Source organism: Hypomesus transpacificus, chromosome 17 (assembly GCF_021917145.1).
Source record: "Hypomesus transpacificus isolate Combined female chromosome 17, fHypTra1, whole genome shotgun sequence".
In the NCBI taxonomy this organism is placed as follows: domain Eukaryota; kingdom Metazoa; phylum Chordata; class Actinopteri; order Osmeriformes; family Osmeridae; genus Hypomesus; species Hypomesus transpacificus.
The window spans coordinates 6,271,018-6,288,227 of NC_061076.1; the positions used below are offsets into that span (position 1 = coordinate 6,271,018).

The 17,210-nt window shown below is 44.1% G+C and overlaps 1 protein-coding gene across 5 annotated transcripts; it reads left to right on the plus strand.

Annotated features, from left to right (window-relative positions):
* Positions 1 to 8,806: 8,806 nt before the first annotated feature.
* LOC124479783 lies at positions 8,807 to 14,608 on the plus strand. 5 transcript variants are annotated; one of them, XM_047038688.1, is made up of 16 exons: positions 8,807 to 9,141; positions 10,175 to 10,253; positions 10,517 to 10,647; positions 10,802 to 10,921; positions 11,058 to 11,100; positions 11,226 to 11,276; positions 11,363 to 11,404; positions 11,516 to 11,585; positions 11,684 to 11,761; positions 12,073 to 12,141; positions 12,232 to 12,318; positions 12,579 to 12,644; positions 12,825 to 12,929; positions 13,127 to 13,162; positions 13,254 to 13,337; positions 13,626 to 14,608. In XM_047038688.1, exons 2-16 carry the CDS (start codon positions 10,208 to 10,210, stop codon positions 13,741 to 13,743), a joined length of 1,146 nt encoding a protein of 381 aa, XP_046894644.1. In that variant the 5' UTR covers positions 8,807 to 9,141; positions 10,175 to 10,207; the 3' UTR covers positions 13,744 to 14,608. The 5 variants fall into 5 exon arrangements, with proteins under 5 accessions (XP_046894644.1, XP_046894646.1, XP_046894647.1 ...); XM_047038689.1 differs by lacking the exon at positions 8,807 to 9,141 and adding an exon at positions 9,160 to 9,908; XM_047038690.1 differs by lacking the exon at positions 11,684 to 11,761 and having other exon boundaries at positions 8,810 to 9,141.
* Positions 14,609 to 17,210: the final 2,602 nt, after the last annotated feature.

Sequence of the window (17,210 nt, forward strand, 5' to 3'; positions counted from 1 at the left end):
CGTGGACCTGAGACCTGTCGCGGTGTCATGCGATATTCAACTTCATGTTTATACCGTGCTGTGTGTCCAACACACTTCATGCTTTGTGTGTGTGTGTGTGTGTGCGTGTGTCTGTCTGCAGGCTATACATTGTGTGTTTTTAAATACGGATCGGAATGCAAAACAAACGGATGAAGTGTGCGAGGGAAGAGAGAGACGTGTGCAGCAGAGGCCAGGGAGGGGGGGGGGGGGACCAAGAGGGTCCTAAGGTTAGAAGACAGAAATGGACACTCCCTCCTTAACTCACACACACGCACGCACACACACACGCACGCACGCACACCTACACAGTTGTTATAATGCGAAGATGACACAAAGGCCTAGTCAACTGGGACACAGCAACTGTGTACATAACAAGCCCATTTGAGTCATGTTGGAAACACACCTTATTCCAGCTCATGTACATTTCCTAACTGCAGCGGAATGTACTAGGATGTTTGCGGATGCGTCGTTTGCATGTGTGCGTATGCAGGAATGTGCCGCTCAGTTGGTGGCGTCGCCGCAGCGGCAGAGTCCAGGCGTCATTACTGTACCTTCCACACAGCTGGGATAACAAGCAGGACTGGCCATCCTGGGGACATGCTGAGGTCACACTTATTCCAGCCAACACTGCAGCTACCGCGCTCCCTCAGCTGAGCGTGTGGGCCGCGCGTCTGGTGGAGTGTGTGTGTGTGTGTGTGGTGTGTGTGTGTGCAGGTGTAGAAGCAGGCTCCTGTGGGAATGACCTGCTCACACCTGGAAAGCTGCCCTCTTCTTGTGGCGTCAGTGTAATGACTAATGCGTGCTTCAGTCCACAGGATGAAATACCGACCCTCTGACAGAACACCTGGGAACAGCCTGTCTGATGAACAGGCCTCCATAAATATGACACAGACCAATGTCATCACTATGGAGTGAGAAGCCGTGTCGTCTCAGAACCTGTCCTCTTCCTCATCGCTGGTAATGGATATTGTTCTAGAAGGGGCTCATGGTCCAGGTGGGTCTGACCACAGGACGTATTTGACGTGTTTTTTGGAAATTCGCTGAATGACAGCGATTGACAGAGTTAAGGGTACCGGCTGGTTACCACGGTGATAAGCGTCACCCGAGGGCTGAGTTATGCCACCGCCTCTCCTGTAATTACGGCTCTCCTTCCTTTAGTCACAGTGACGGATGGGACGATCCAGTGATGGAATGTTCCGGAGCGGGGATGAAGAATGAACCCGGATGAGGAATGTCGGGAGCACGGAGACATTCCGGGCGTGGAGAGGATCCTGCCTGTCTGGGCAGGGCCTGGTGCTGCCCTGGGGTGTTCCGACATGCTCTCACCTGCTCCTCCAGCCCCCCCCCCTCCCCCCCAGGTGAGAGTGAGAGTAGCTCCCTGATCCAGCACCCGGCGGAGGCTAGACAGAGCAGCAGAGCCGCAGCCAGACAAAGGCTCTGTTTATCTAACAACACGGCCCTCCTCAGGGTGGGCGAGCAGGCCTCCTTACATAAACAAGGAGTGATAGAGAGGGGTCCCTGTCCCCCCTCGTCCCCCCTGCCCCCCTCGCCCCCCCCGCCCCCCTCGTCCCCCCAGCCCCCCGCACTGAGGCTCTAGACCCCCTCCCACCCCCTCCCACCCCCTTTCCACCCTGCAGTCACTCGTTGCTCATTTAACAGATGTAAACATCTGTTATATATATATATGTATATTTAGTTTAGTTTTTCACAATGTATGCTTCATGTTTTGGCTGCTTGCAATGTTTGGGACTACCTCGTTGTTATGATCAGTGACCCATGCTCTTTTGTAAAGCTCTTTCTTGGAAGTCGCTTTGGATAAAAGCGTCTGCTAAATGCCTAAATGTAAATGTAAATATATTCTGTATAGAATTACACAATGTTCGCTGCGCACCTGATGTGTAAGGTGTCTCTCCCTTTAATGTTCTGTGTTTGCAATGTGTTGGTCACGTATTTCCTGTTTAGGCTCCACCTCTTCCCTTTTGTTACGTGTCCTGCAGGGGAAAGGTGTGTAATTTGAGCTCCCTTTTTCAATCATATTAATCGCAGTCTTTCAAATACTTTTCAGACATATATTTTTCTATTCTTTTAAGTAAGTCACTGTATTTTGATGGCGTGGTTGATTATTTGTATGTTTTTGCCTGTATTGGGCTTTTTGTAGGGGTTTATTTGTCATTGGGCCTGAACGCGTACTACATCGCAGAATATATCAGGGCAAACTAAGTTACTGGGTTGTCATCAGGTTATTTACAAAAAAAATAACACACTACACCGGTTACACTGGTAGGACGGCTGGACTTTGGACTGAAATATGTATAATAAATAAATAAATAAGCTACATACAAGCAGTGATGCCTAAACTCTCAAATCCCAGACGTGGTCATTTGCCGTGTGTAGTCGCTCACATACTTTCACACGGTGCAAGCACATGCTCAAGCTTGTGCTGGCAAGGCAGCCTGTGTACGAGGGTGTTTATTTGTGGGTGAGGGAGTGAAATCCTGATTGTTTCCGAGGATTATTCCTCACAATGCTGCGCTTTATCAGGAGGGCCCGTACCGCTGTAACAAGACCCGCTCACCCGGGCTTCACCCAGTATCTACGCCAGCCCACGCCAGTGCGGATCAGCTCCAAGGAGAGAGAGAGAGTGAGAAAGAGAGACAACGGAGAGATGCAGAGCGGGAGGGAGGGAGGGAGGGAGGAGGAAACGAAGAGAGGAAAAGTTTAACAAGTTTAACATAAGGCAGCGGTTCAAGAAGAGCGATTTGTTTGTTTGACGAGGCTCTCTCTCAGGAGAGAGAGAGCTGGAAAATAGATTAATCGGCCCTGTCCAAGTGACTCGCTGGGGTTGCGCAATACATGTCTCAGGCTCCAAATGAATAAGCTGCATCGTGCTGCCATAGTGGAGTGGGATGTTATTGACATACATATATCTCCAGTAAAACGTCTTATGAATCTGCAGCAGCCCCCGGGGGTGTGTCTGCTGACTAGGTTGTGTGTGTGTGTGACGTGAGCTCTCAGAGGTCAGATGGGATTGTGTGAAGGAGAGGTGTGCTTGATTGGATTGCTTCATTTGCTTCCTTTTATAAGATTTTCTCAGCAGGCTCAGGTTGCTCTGCTGGGCTGAGGGGAGATGTGGTCAGGGGCGGGTGGGGGGGGGGGTGGGGGGGGGGGGCGGACTTGGCAGGCTGCGGGAGAGGGGCCCTGATACAGGGGGGTACGGGGAGGGGGGGGCGGCGGGGGTAGGAGGGCTCTGTGGGTTCACATACTCCCGTGCCACCTCCACGCCTGCCTCCCATAAAGCACATTCTCGATGACTCTGTCATTCACCCACTTTTATGAGTCACGCCTGACGCACTCGGGCGCTCGACGTAACGCCGTGGCTGCGGCCGTCAGACAGCTGGCGAGATATGGGGCGAGGGAAAGAGAGAGGGGGAGAAAGAATGAGAGAAGAGTACCTGTGTGTGTGTGTGTGTGTGTGTGTGTGTGCGTGTGCGTACTGACCGTCCGTCAGATGACATCCAGGGTTCATGTGTGTTTAGTATGTGAAGGTATGTGTGCGAAAGAACAGAACATGCTGGCACAGCATCGAGTCACGGGCACGCTGGATGAAGCACAGACCGTTGTGATTAGTGTGCCAATGCGTGTCGGCTTGTGTGTGTGTGTGCTCGCGTGTAACTGCATGCACGTGTTAGCGAATGTGTGCCTTCATATATATGTGTGTGTGTTTTCAGTGACAATAGGTGTGTATTTGTTGCATGTGTGCGTCTGTGTATTACAGTGTGTGTGTGTGTGTACAAACTTCCCGCTGAGACAGCTTGATAGGCAGAGCCACTTCTCTTGTCCTGACCAGACCGGCCCTCGTCTTTGATCTCGCACCATCCCAATGGAGGTTATGTTGCTTCGGACCGTTTATATGAATCCTGTTCTGACAGCTGGAAGCTGCTTCTTAGACCTGGTTGCCACAGTTCCAAGGTTAGCTGTCGGGACTGTGCCATTAAAAATCCTCTTTCTGCTCTTCTTCTTTGCCTGGACATACTGTGTTGAAAGGCTGACTCGTTAGAAGTGGAGGAAAGGCCTACAGTAACACAGTCACCGACAAAACAGCCCTGCCTCCGTGAAAGTACATAATAGAGCATGAGAACATGATATTGTTTTCATAAAAAGGAACGAGTCCTGCCCTGTTTCCATTGTGGTCTTCTTCCACTCGGTGTATTTTGAAACCTCTTCTGGAGCCGTACAAGCCGGGGCCAAGTAGGCCGCTACTCAGCAGCGCGTTGCTATTGTTGTGGACCTTCTCAGGACAGTTCTGCTGCAACACTGTGCAGCACCAGGCCCTAGTGGAGCACAATCGCTGGCGTAGGAAAGGTGTCTTGCGGACCCGCCGCCCCCCTCTCCCCCCACCCCGCCCCCCTCTTCCCCCCTCCTCCCCCGTTTCTGGAATCCTCCAGAATTCCAGAGGTGGAACTCTCGACCTCCTGTATCCTCCCACCCTCATCCCCATGAATGGAACCAGAAGGATGAAAGGGAGGCCACCTGTCTCTCGTCACTGCCCTTATAACCCTATGGGAGGAAGGAGGGATGGAGGAAGGGGCCGAGAGATTGAGGAAAGAGGAATTGGCGGGGGGGCGGGGGGGGGGGGGGGGGTTGAGTGAGATAGAGGGACAGGAACCGGAGTGATTCTTCACACCTCGGGCCGGGGCTGGTGTTTGTCAGCTGGTGCTGGTGCTGGTGGGAGGGCTAGCAGGACTGTGTGTCTGTGTGTGTGTGGGGGGGGGGGGGCCTGGGAGAGAGAGCCCTCGGAGAGAGAGCCCTCGGAGAGAGAGCCCTCGGAGAGAGAGCCCTGGGAGAGGGAGCCCTGGGCTGCTTCATGCTTGTTTACAGGCTGGCCTGCGTCACCGCTGTTCTCTGCTGTTTATGCAGTCCCACAGCAGAGGGGGTCTCTGGGACAGGGCAGGATGTGCATACCTCCCGCTGTCACTTGATATCTCTGAAAAAGCGATCCGATGATCATAGGGAGCCCACTTCCTCCCACGCTCCCCCTCCTCTCACCCCCTCTTTTCTTCCCCTCCTCTCTCTCTCTCTCTCTCTCTCTCTCTCTCTCTTTCTCTCTCTCTCTCTCTCTCTCTCTTTCTCTCTCTCTCCCTTCTCTTTTCCCCTACTTCTCCCTCCTCCTCTCTCCCCCTCCTCTCTCTCTTCTCTTTTCCCCTACTTTCTCCCTCCTCCTCTCTCCCCCTCCTCTCTCTCTTCTCTTTTCCCCTATTCCTCCCTCCTCCTATCTTCCCCTCCTCTCTCCCCCCTCCCTCTTTCTCCCCCTCCTCTCTTCCTCTCTTCTCTTCCCCCTTTTCCCAGTCTTCCCTCTGTAAACTCTGGCCATCTTTTGTCAGTCTCTTTAGCCAAGCTTTGTCTAGCTGTCACTTACGGTAGCTAATCCCTCCTCTATGGGCTTCTATGGGGACAGGGAAGGCTAGTATACTGTAGATGTACATACCCGGCTATCCTCGTATAACTCTTGATATGGCTGTACATCCTGTGACTTCACTGTGAAGGAGTTAGGGAACACGCTGCATGTAAGGTTCAGCATGACCTAGTATAGGCTTGTGGTTTTCCGTGAAATTCTGTGAAAGGTTTTAGGTACGGGCATGTGTAAAGAGAGAGAGAGAGACGGGGAGAGAGAGAGAGACAGAGAGAGAGACAGAGAGAGACAGAGAGAGACAGAGAGAGACAGAGAGAGAGAGAGAGAGAGAGAGAGAGAGAGAGAGAGAACGTGAGGGGAGACAGAGAGGGGTTAGGGTTGCTGCGGGTTGACTGACACAGGCTTCTGTCTGTGTTTTCTCGGTGGACCAGAGAAGATGCAGGGAATCTGCAAATGAAGCGTGCTACTCCTGATGGCCCCAGCTTTATCTCGATGTGCGTGTGTGTGTGTGTGCAAGCATGTGTGTGTGTGTGTGAGAGAGGGGAAGATGACACAGGGCCCTTTGAGCACCCCCAGACCTGCTTTCTCTTTACTCTCACGCCCAGAATCGGATGGGATGCCAGCCACACTCTCCACGGCCCAGCGCCCAAAGACAACAGGAAGATAGTCCTGCACTAACACACACACACACATATGTTGACCATATGGGCCATGTGTTTGTGCTACTGGTTAGCTACTGTACAGCCCTATTGACCTGCAGATTTGACAGAATCATATCTGTGTTTTCGGAGATTAGATGGTTTGCTGAGCAGTGTGATGGGCCGTGGTGCCTACTGGTGTGTTTAGGAATGTTGAAATTCTCTTATACCTTTTTGTCTCAGTCTGGCCGTGGGACCATTACATCATGTTGTATTCCTATAACATACAGGTATCTGGCCCTGTTTCTCCACTGGTGGGTTCTCTAGGGTTTAGTGAGTTTGGGATTCCTACTATAGAGACTATAAAGGCTAGGTTTGTTTGAAGGACAGCATTACACACAAATGGTACTGTAGTTCTTGTATCGTTATTTAACTTCTTGGTGAAAGCACACAAGCCTGCTGGCTGCCAGATATAGAAACACTGACCTCTGGTGTCGTTACACTAGAAGTACAAGTTCTGTTCATAAAATGGACCTCGACCAAACCGTCCACGCAACCAGAACTTTTCTCTCATCCAATACTTTATTGTTATCCTCATTAGATTTATTGTCCCAAGTTTAATATTATATAGTATACTTTCAGTATAAGTACACACGCACATACTGATTTAACACACTCATTTACTAAGTACTTCCAATTGTGTAGAAAAATATTAAAACAATAAACATGTCTTAACCTCAAATTTGCTAAACTAGTGCACAGTGCTTGTTCTGCAGTCGGTGATTAAGTGTCGCCAGTGAAACACACAAATACAGATGACTATACATAGTGCACAGTGTCAGTGCCCGTAATTGGTGACTTCTTCTGTGAGGCTTTCTTGCGCTACAAGTGAACAAAACCATTTTGTGCGATTGCACCGCGTAGTGACAAAAAATTCAATGGCTTTCTACACAACAATTGATACTACTAGTGCACAGGGCCCGTGATAAAATTGGTGGCACAGACACACACACACACACACACACAGATTCCTGGAATTATATATGGGCCACAGTGCCCACAATGATGTTGGTGACACTTAAATTTCTGGAATTTTTGGATAGTACAGTGCCCATGATTCAGCTGGTGATGACAGTTTCTTTCAGTGGCTTTGTACCTATATTTCTCAGATCACAATTTACAGTTTTTTTTACAATCGATTGACAGTTTTTTCAATACCTTTAACAAGTTTTCTAAACTCTTAACGCATCAACACACCTACCACACACTGGCAAAACTGTTAATTTCATGCTCAAAATCACACATTGTAAACTAAACTCAAACACTAATTGTCATAACACAAAAATACTCTAAACATGACACCATGTCTACCAAACACTAACACACGTTCTCTTTTCACAGGAACATTAAGTCAATCATAGCACATTTTCATGAAAAACACTAACATCAGATGGAATTACAGAAACTGCATTCATTTATGCAGGTGTGTGTCAGGTCTCACAGTACATGGATAATAGATTGTGCTTGCAATGCAGTTTCTTTTGAAGCCTCTACATTTTTGTTTTGTTGGGTTTTGTAAATGCAAGAATTTTGTTTCTTTTGATGCAGAAATTCAGAACAAAAAATGAATGACCCATCTCAGAGAAGCTTTATAGAATGTACGGTTACTGTTTTGAAAAAAAGAAGACAGAAACATAATTTCTTCAGTAAAGGCTTCATTTGCAACAGGACATTATTGCAAGAAATATGCAATATAGCTTCCATTTACAGTATTACACTAGCACTGGCCCTTCTCTGAGTGCCACCACACATTCTAACTCCTCTCCCTCTCTCTTGCCCCACTCCTCTCTCTTGTCCTGGTACTTGTCTTCCTCTCCCTTGTCCTGGTACTTGTCTTCCTCTCCCTCTCCCTTGCCCTTGTCCCACTCCTCTCCCTTGTCCTGGTACTTGTCTCCCTCTTCCTCGTGCAGGCATTACTGTATTCTTACGTTCTTCGTGATGCTCTATATTGTTCTTTTTCCACACAAAATCAGCCCAAAGAGGTCCTCTTTACTGTCTATACCATATGGTCATGCAATTAAAAGAACCTCAACAGCTGAGTGTTTCCTAGTTGGGAATCAGCTGTGATTTACAGTATTTGTATAACTTCAGCTGTTTCTCAGTAGCAATAGAATACAATACAGGGGATACATTTGTGTTTCAATTCACAATATAAACAGCTGTTCACTTTGACTTTAGCCAATAATTTAGGTTTTCAACATGATGTTATCTGTTTTGTTGACAGTGTAAAAGCATTGGTAAATTGGTCCGTAAAAATCGATTGCTTTGGTCCGTTGGTCTTGGTTGAGCTTGTGTGTAAAAGAAGTTCAAGCATTACAAATTTGTGTTAACTGTATGCATTTTGTGTCAAAGCAACAAGAAATGTGTTAATTGTACAGCCTACACCGACGGATGTTGTGCTAACCGTGTTAAGAGTTTAGGAAACTTGTTAAAGGTATTGAAAAAACTGTCAATCGTCATCTATTCCATTCACATGCCAGTCATGAAAACAATATATCTTTATTTTACACAAATAATGCCCATGACTGATGCGCACTAGTGATTATAATGACAGTCTATTTGGTCTTAAATATGGTTTTTGTCTGAAGATGTCAGCAATGTGTAATAACCATAACCTATTAAAAGTTTAGATACTCCGATGTAATAGCCTATCACTCTTTCGATACTTAGAGAGTCTTTCTATTACACGCGTGACTTCCGCACAAAAATGAAAGTCTCGGAGCGGTCACTCCTTTGGAATAGCTACAGGTGACACTAGCAAGAGCGATTAATTTGAACGGAATTTTCATACTGAAAACTTGAAACGAGCACGCAGAAAATCAGTCTGAACTAGAATACCCGTTACTGGGGTTGTGGGACAGTTAACGATTGCTTACACTTCATCAGCTATCAGTTATTAATTTCTTTATCTGTTGCTGTTCGCATGGTTCCCAGAGTTTTGAGTTTCAAGAAGTGCATTATTGCCGTGTACTTGACATCGTACCCATCGACCCATCTCTTCACAACAGACTGGTATTTTATTTATATGTGTTGTCTATTGTTAAATTCCAGAGATTGGGGTATTAATTCATTAACTGAAGAAAAGTGTATGTTCATGGAAGTAGGCCGAATCAGACGAGTCTCGCGCATTTTAAAGGCGTCTCCCAGACGCCCGCAAATATAGGCCCATACAATAACTTCCAAATAGGCCTGAAGGCCTACAATATCCAGAACGATAGTTCATTCTCCGACCTCATTAGGCATTATCTGGGAAGACGCATATAGAAGGGATGTATCACAAAGTATTGACTAAAAGAGTGCCAATAATTGTGCAACACATATTTAACAAAAAACCTTTGGTAGAGATAAATCGGTGTTGTGTTTGCAACTGTTTGATATCAATGATATATTATATTGCTCATATTTATATAGGGTGAACCGTTATTTAATGTTTCACTTTTTTGCTATTTTGGAGTAGAGGCCTGTCTTGATAGGTCTGGGTGGGGGGGTTTATGTTAGGCCTAACTCAGCATACATACTTCAGGTCGACACCGTGTTACAGTCTGGAGCCTCCCTTGCCAAGTCTTATAGTGTATGAAGCTGAACATCATACCTACAGAGTAAGATAGATTCAAACATTCACAGAAAGGCTGAGACCAAGTATTGGGGGCAGGGACTCAGATCCTTGCCGACTCAATCGTCCAAGGTAGAATAATATTACTATATTCCTCTACAGGGCGGCGGCTTCATTCTAACTACTAATTTTTGTTTTTGTTGGCGGGAGGGAGAGTGAATATCAGGTAGACTTAATAACTTCAAAGTAGATTTTCCAAATGTTCACATTTCAAATATAAGATTTCATTACTTGAAAAATTAGAAAATATATGGATAAATTAGCAAAAGATTTTAGGACCCATCAAGAGTTATCGGCCATTTTGAACCCTGAAAGGCACTATCAATGCACAGATTTAGAATGCGTGTTTTGTTTCTATTTTTGTTCCTCCCACTTACCCTTTCTTTTGTCTTCTTCCTTATCGGTTCATTTCCTGTTTTGTATTCTTTCCAGAAACGGCTAAAGGAGATTTTGGCTTTGTATGAAATGGTTTCACACAAAATACCTTTCTGGATGCTTCTAGTTGTTGTAGGTAGGTCATTTTGGTTTATAAATGTATAATTGGGTACATGACAGAGGTTTTGACATTCGTCCTGGTTTTATAAACAGTCACTGCGCCACTGCTCTCCAAGCAGCTACATATTTGCTGTCAGTTGCTTTGTTTTTTTAGAAGCCCCGATTAGTTTACAAGTCAATAATGTTGTTGAGAATTTCTTGTACTCCATGAAAATCTTTTAAAAGTGTAAACTGGGTTGTGCACTAACTGCTTTGTGTCTTCTTCCTGTGTTTGTTTAGCATTTTCAGCAATTAAAGAAAGCATGGTCCATTTGTCCTGTCACTTACAGAAAACAGTGGATGGAAACTTTAAATACCAAATAGATGCCAGAAATGCCACTGATATAGAAATCTCACTCTCCCAGGACAAGGTAAGATTGTCACGTTATGTTAACCTGCATTAGGGTTATTAGTAGCATTTGATATAATATCCTGTTGGCATATCCGTGGCTACATTTCCCGTAGTAGGCCTGTGTACAACCAAATGAATTGCTTTCATTCTACAATAACAGTTTTTTTTTACAGATGAAAATTGCCATATGGACAAAAGATGAAGGCTTTAAATTTGAAGAAATGTGGGTGAAAGCAATGGACAACACATCAATCACACTTCATCAATGTCACAACCTGACACTCTACAAACTGGTAGGAACTAATATTGTAACATAGTTTTTTGTTAAATAAAACCATTCAGATTTTTTTCACTGTATCATAAATGAATCATGAAGTTGTGTTCACAAGGCTAAGCGCTCGGACTCATAAGTCAGGTTTTGTTCTACAGTATCCACAGAATGAAGAAGAAACAATATATTACAACATGGCAGGTTAGCAACAGATATGCGTCTTGACTTTGGATTATTGCATTTCTTTTCTTTTCTTAAATCCTACTAGAAAACGTAAAATACCGTGTGGTCATAGTTATTTAATGGGTACATTGTTACCCCTTTAGGTGATGAGAAGAGTTATGAACTCTCAACGGCCACTCCTGCTGAACAGCATGGTGAGTTTTCTTAACAGATTTCAGGGTCGAGAAAGATAGAGCTTTAAGATCATACTTCGTTTCATGTCCATCTCACTCTTTTTAAGAAAATCTCAACAGTTTCCCTCCATGGGTGATTGGCATGATAGGTGAGTGCTGTCATTCTTCTGATTTCACTGGTACAACAGCAAAACAAAGTTTACACATTAAATAAGCATGCCTTATTTAAAACCTCTCCGATTTCTTTCTTTGTTCTGTAGTATTCACTCTGGCTGCACTAGGTCTACTGGTCTGTGGGTGCAGAAAGAACAGAATCTTGGCTAGAATATGGTGAGTAATTAAAGTGACCTACAATACACACTGAACTGCTGTGTAACATAGAAACGTGAACACACTGCACAGAAATGCAGTCTGCTTCCTTATTTTAGGAATGGACCATATCCGTCCATCTTTCAGAAATTTGTGAACAACAAGCTCCAGGGGGATTCCAATGCAGATAGAGCTAGGTTAACAACACTCTCCTCTAACTCTGGATGATGAAAATAAACTCATTATTGCATCATGATTACACAATCAGAGTTCATAAGATAACTGCTTGTTTGTGAGTCTGTCTCTGTCCTTCTGGCATGTTTTGCATATTGATAATTCTGGTGTGATGCCAAATTTAACGATGGATAATTTAAGAGTGGACCACAAGTGTTCAATCCTGCCTCCTGCAGATCAGGCATATTTTTCATTTAGGATGTGTGCAATACAGTGACTTGTTACTCCACTCACATCATTTTTACCTTGGATCACGCCTACATGAATCCCATAGGAACCAACGACAAGACGCTAACAACCATTCATTGTTGCCACCAGATGTTACCATTTACATGCCAACATGGTGGGTTATTTATTTATTGGCTAGAAACCAGTAGTGACCTCATGATTAGAGAATAAACTGTGTACTTGTGTGTGTCTATCTTATATTTAGTTGCCAGGGAGAGGAAGATCAGGCAGGAGAGACTGGAGAACCAGAGGAACACAATGAACTGAACCCTTTCATCCACCCTGACTCCAGGTAGGTGTGTTTGGATTGTGACAAGAGAGAAAAGAACTCTAAGAGAAAAGAGACAATCCGTCTCTATTCTGTTGGTATTCATAACGTGTCTTGTGAATGTAAACATGTCTGTGGGGGCTTCAGGTAAGGTCTTCTCCAGTAGTGTTCAATCCTGTTTGCTGGAGATCAGACATATTTTTTGTTTTGGATACATGCAATACAGTGACTTGTTACTGACCTCACAGAATTACAATTCAATTACTCCTATGTGAATGCCATAGCGACCAAATACAGGAAGGACTTGAGGAAAACCATCTGGAGGAATATGTTGTCAACATGGATGAACAGTGGGTTCTTTTTCTATTGGCTAGAAACCAATTATTGACCTCATGATAAGAGAATGCTCTCTTGCTCTTAAGTTATTGTGCTAAAGGATGTTTTTTGTAACTGTCATAATGCTCTGCCATTATGTAGACATCCAAACACAGATTTATGACCTTTGACTGACTCCTATGTAAATCTCCTAGGGAGCCAGGACAGGACAGGGAAGAGGGGGAATGTAAACCGGCGGAGAAAGGAAATGCTGAGCAGACAGGTGCCGGAATGCTGGAACATGGAGACTGTACGACTAGGTAAACTTTCACATGACACACAGTACGTCTGATGAAAACATGTCCTTGTTTATCCCCTAAATACTGGTCTAAGGTCAGTTGACTGTCTAATGTGTTGTCCGAGGGTTCCGAGTTCTGCTCGGACAGATTCGAGCTACCGTTGTGTCAGTGAACCTAAATGTGACCACAATTGCACCTGTGTTTGGTCTTCACTGTAGGGATGTGGTTTCTGGTGATGCTGTGGAGGCTCACAGGTTAGTTTGTTTCTTCAGTCTATATACTTGATGTTCTTTCTACATACACAACATCTGATGCTGAGCTTTGTTGTTGTGTTCTGTCCTCCAGTCCTCAAGATGACCCCCTTGTTGCGCTGAACAAGGAGGAAAGGCACTCCGAATACTCTCATTCCTGTGGTGTCACTAAGACCAGGTAAACATGGCTTCTGAACGATGCTCATCTAGAAAGATCTCAGTCCTTGGACACCTTCTCCCTGGGGTCAGCAGATCAGTGCTGTGGAAGGGGTTCGGGGGGGGGGGGGCGTAACCTTGGCGATGATGACCGAATAAATGTTTCCACAGTCTCAATGGGAACAAGCCACGGATGCTGAATATGTTGAGATGGATAAACAGATGGGGGGGGGGGGTTCTCTATTTCTTGAGATCATTTTGTAACCTTTCGATCAGACAATGCATACTCATGAGTCCATCTTATATCTAGTGGCAAAGGAAAGAGAGACAACACAAAGAACTCTGGTGGAACAGAGCGGACACAGGAGGAACAACCCAACAACGTGGAGTTTGTTGGGACAACGACAAATGAAGAAAGAATTGTATAACCACTATCATTATTATTATTATTATTACTATTATTATAACATATATATATATATATATAACAATATTATAACATATATGACAATAATACAGTGTTTCCCCTTCCATTGTTTTGTGGGGCTTGTCATGCGACTTCCATTGAATGGGACACAACATTTTGGTCTACCCCCCCCCCTGAAAAAATCCAAGGGGAAACACTGCAATATATTGTATTACATAGAATAAATATTATCCATATCAAAGTCAATAGTTGTAGAAAGACATTTACAATATTATTATAATATCTGAGCCATCATCCCCAAGAGCCCTTGCGATATCTTAACTGGGTGTAGTTGCTTCTTCAACCCAAGTAGTTAAACAAACCATCATTCATATATTCATTACCCTTATAACGCAAACTCAAGGGGCTTTTTGCGCTCATTTAAATCTTTATCGTAATTATATTATTATATAAGTCTTTACTCTAGAATGAATATCATACTATAACTGTGTAGAGATACAGAAATACTGTTTCTCGTGTCTCCTCAGGATGAACTGTTGGTTGACTGTTGGTAGGATTATATTTGGATGTTGTTGTTTTTGATGTTAAAATTCAGAATGTGGAAATGGCAGTTCTGTTATAGTTCTACGGGAACCGTGACTATATCAAACATGGTTTATATGGTTTACAATACGATGACAAAATACTGCCATCCTATTGTAAGTTCCCGCTCATGAAATTTGTACCAAAATTGTTACAAAAACATTTTTGGGAAAGAGTATGCAAAACTAGCCTCCTTGGTATTAGTATAGGTATTTACATTTACATTTAGTCATTTAGCAGACGCCCTTATCCAGAGCGAATACAGTAAGTACAGGGACATTCCCCCCGAGGCAAGTAGGGTGAAGTGCCTTGCCCAAGGACACAACGTCATTTGGCACAGCCGGGAATCGAACCAGCGACCTTTTGATTACTAGCCAGATTCCCTAACCGCTCAGCCATTTGACTCCCTATTTGCATGCATATTTGTATGAGGAGATTAGCCAGACTTTGATGCACAACGTCTGGGTTAATTAACACACAGACTGCTACTACTGGAGATTGTAGACTGATGTAAAATAATTATTTGATGCTTGTACCATGGAACACATGTGGTATGTGTTTTACTCTATTCATTATAAACATTGCCCTTTGACCTTTATGCCTCAGAGACTTTGATTGAACTGTTTGTCTGAACTGGTCATTTTTATGTTGAGGTGTCTAACCCTCCAATCTGCAGATTGTTTAAGACTTGTAAACCTAGAACCCAAGAGTCACACTGTTCCTGTAGAGATAGAAAGAACTTTTCTTCACATAACGAATCTTGCATCTTGAATCAGGCCAACGAATCTCGGCCTTTAGTTTAGTAGTGTATAATCTGATTGTAACCTGGTTTATTTATGTATGCATCATTAATCATTAATCATTAATGTGTAATTAATGCTGTGATTTTATATGATGTCCTTGTTTTATGTTTATTTTAACCATGTACAGCGACTTTGAGAACTTTGAAAAGCGCTATAAAAATAAAGTGTATTATTATTATTATTATTAATCATTAAATATAACTGTAGTCAACTGTAATCTTCTAATAAAGTATATCTTCATAATCTAGATGATTTTGCCTGATATGTGTGGGTTATAAGATGCTACATTTATAGTAGCAATACAAAGTAACTATGGAGTTGGTGAGCATTCTAGAATGAAATGAACGATGGAGATCATGCCACAAGGGGGCACTAGAAGACTACAATTTCTCCCTCACCCACCTCTGGTTCAGTCAGAGTTTAACAGGAGGATTGTTGTGTACTCTCGGTAATACTGTACAGCTGATGGGTGTTGAGGACATTTTAAAATGTCCCCGAGCGATAACTGACCTTGGAAACGACGTTTACTACTCTGCCAAGAGGTTCCTCTTTCTTTCAAGATGTCCCTCTCTGTGTGTCAGGTGAGTGTGTGTGTGTGTATGTGTGTCGTTCTAACGGTAGTGAAGTGTGGGGTGAGTGAGTGGTCAGGGCTAAAGAGACTCCCCACTCAGGGAGTATCACAGAGGGGACACAACACAGACACTGGGTGAGGGGGTGTGGGGGGTATCAATCATGTATGGGACGTCATAACACAGACACTAATGGGACAGCCAAAGAGTAGGGAGGGAGGACTGAGGAGGTCATATAATTATAAATTAAGATGCTCTGATGCACACAATAATTAGCTAACAGCTAATTAGCGAGCAATCTGATTCGACAATGGCTAGGATTATGAGCAATCAAGGATACGCACCCCACTGGGTCTAATCATCACAGACTGATGACACAATATCAGGAACAAGAAGCTTTCATGGGAGGCAAGATAGTTTATTCCAATAACCCAAACTTTTGAATGTTATGTCACTAACTAATTGAAAATAAAATGATCCCAGTTAGAATATTTCCTTCTCTCACAGAAGTACTCCCACCCACCCCTACCCCCACCACGGATAGTCAACATCTAACCTTTTAATTCTCAACAAAAAAATAATTGCTCAACCAACTAAAGCCATGGTTGGTTCTGTTCCAGCAACAACAGGAGGCCAGCGTTTGATAGTAGACCCAGTGTGGGAGTACACTATGACTCCGGAAAAGACTCCTTCTCCCACAATGCCTTTCTTTCACCTCCCTTTTAAGTGCTCTGTTCTGTAGGCCTTGGATGGAAACAGCCGAAATAAACCATCATCCCACCTACGAGATGATCTGCATGCAGTGTGCGTGCATGTGTGCATGTGTGTTTGAGGGGGCTGGGGTCCTCAGTTGTGGTACATACTATAGCTGTGGTTAAATACCACATGAATAAACCATCCCCAACGCATTAGCACTTAAAGAGCTGCTTTTTCATTTCAACCTTCCAAAGCAAAGCTATGAGGGTTGAAAATGCAGCCTTGTGTCTGACATGAAACTATTAAGACCGCGATTGGACCCAGCGCTTGTACATGTGGTCCGTTGGAAACAAACATGTTCACAAACGTGTGCCGTACACGTCAGCACACAGCAACACACACCCTATTTCAGAAATGGGGTTCATAAAAAGTCTGGTTCTTGGACACAAATTAAATTTGGAGTAGTTTTTTATTAATATGTGCTGATACAGGGTTGCGCTGACCTGCGATGACACAGACACTCACAGAAAACCCCTTTGGCCCAGACAGCTGTCAAAGCAATGACTGTGAGAAAATAAAATACAAAATAAACACCATTCCTCATTGAAAGAAAATAAAGCAATCAAGGTTTTTACATAAACCACTCTTTACAAAGGAATCAGTAGTGCCAAATGAAGAAGTGAAACAGTAGAAGAAAAAAAAAATCAAGAAAGAAGTACTTTTCGAATGGCAACCCCAAATGGCACAATACTAGATCATACTGATTCACCGATGACCATATCATCCCTCTTCTCACTCCCCTCCCTTACCCAACATGG

Coding starts and splice junctions, on each gene's coding strand:
- LOC124479783 (XM_047038688.1), top strand. CDS start 10,208: ATGGTTTCACACAAAATACCTTTCTGGATGCTTCTAGTTGTTGTAG. Junction 11,277..11,362: donor CACTCCTGCTGAACAGCATG/GTGAGTTTTCTT, acceptor ACTCTTTTTAAG/AAAATCTCAACAGTTTCCCT. Junction 12,319..12,578: donor TTCATCCACCCTGACTCCAG/GTAGGTGTGTTT, acceptor TGAATGCCATAG/CGACCAAATACAGGAAGGAC.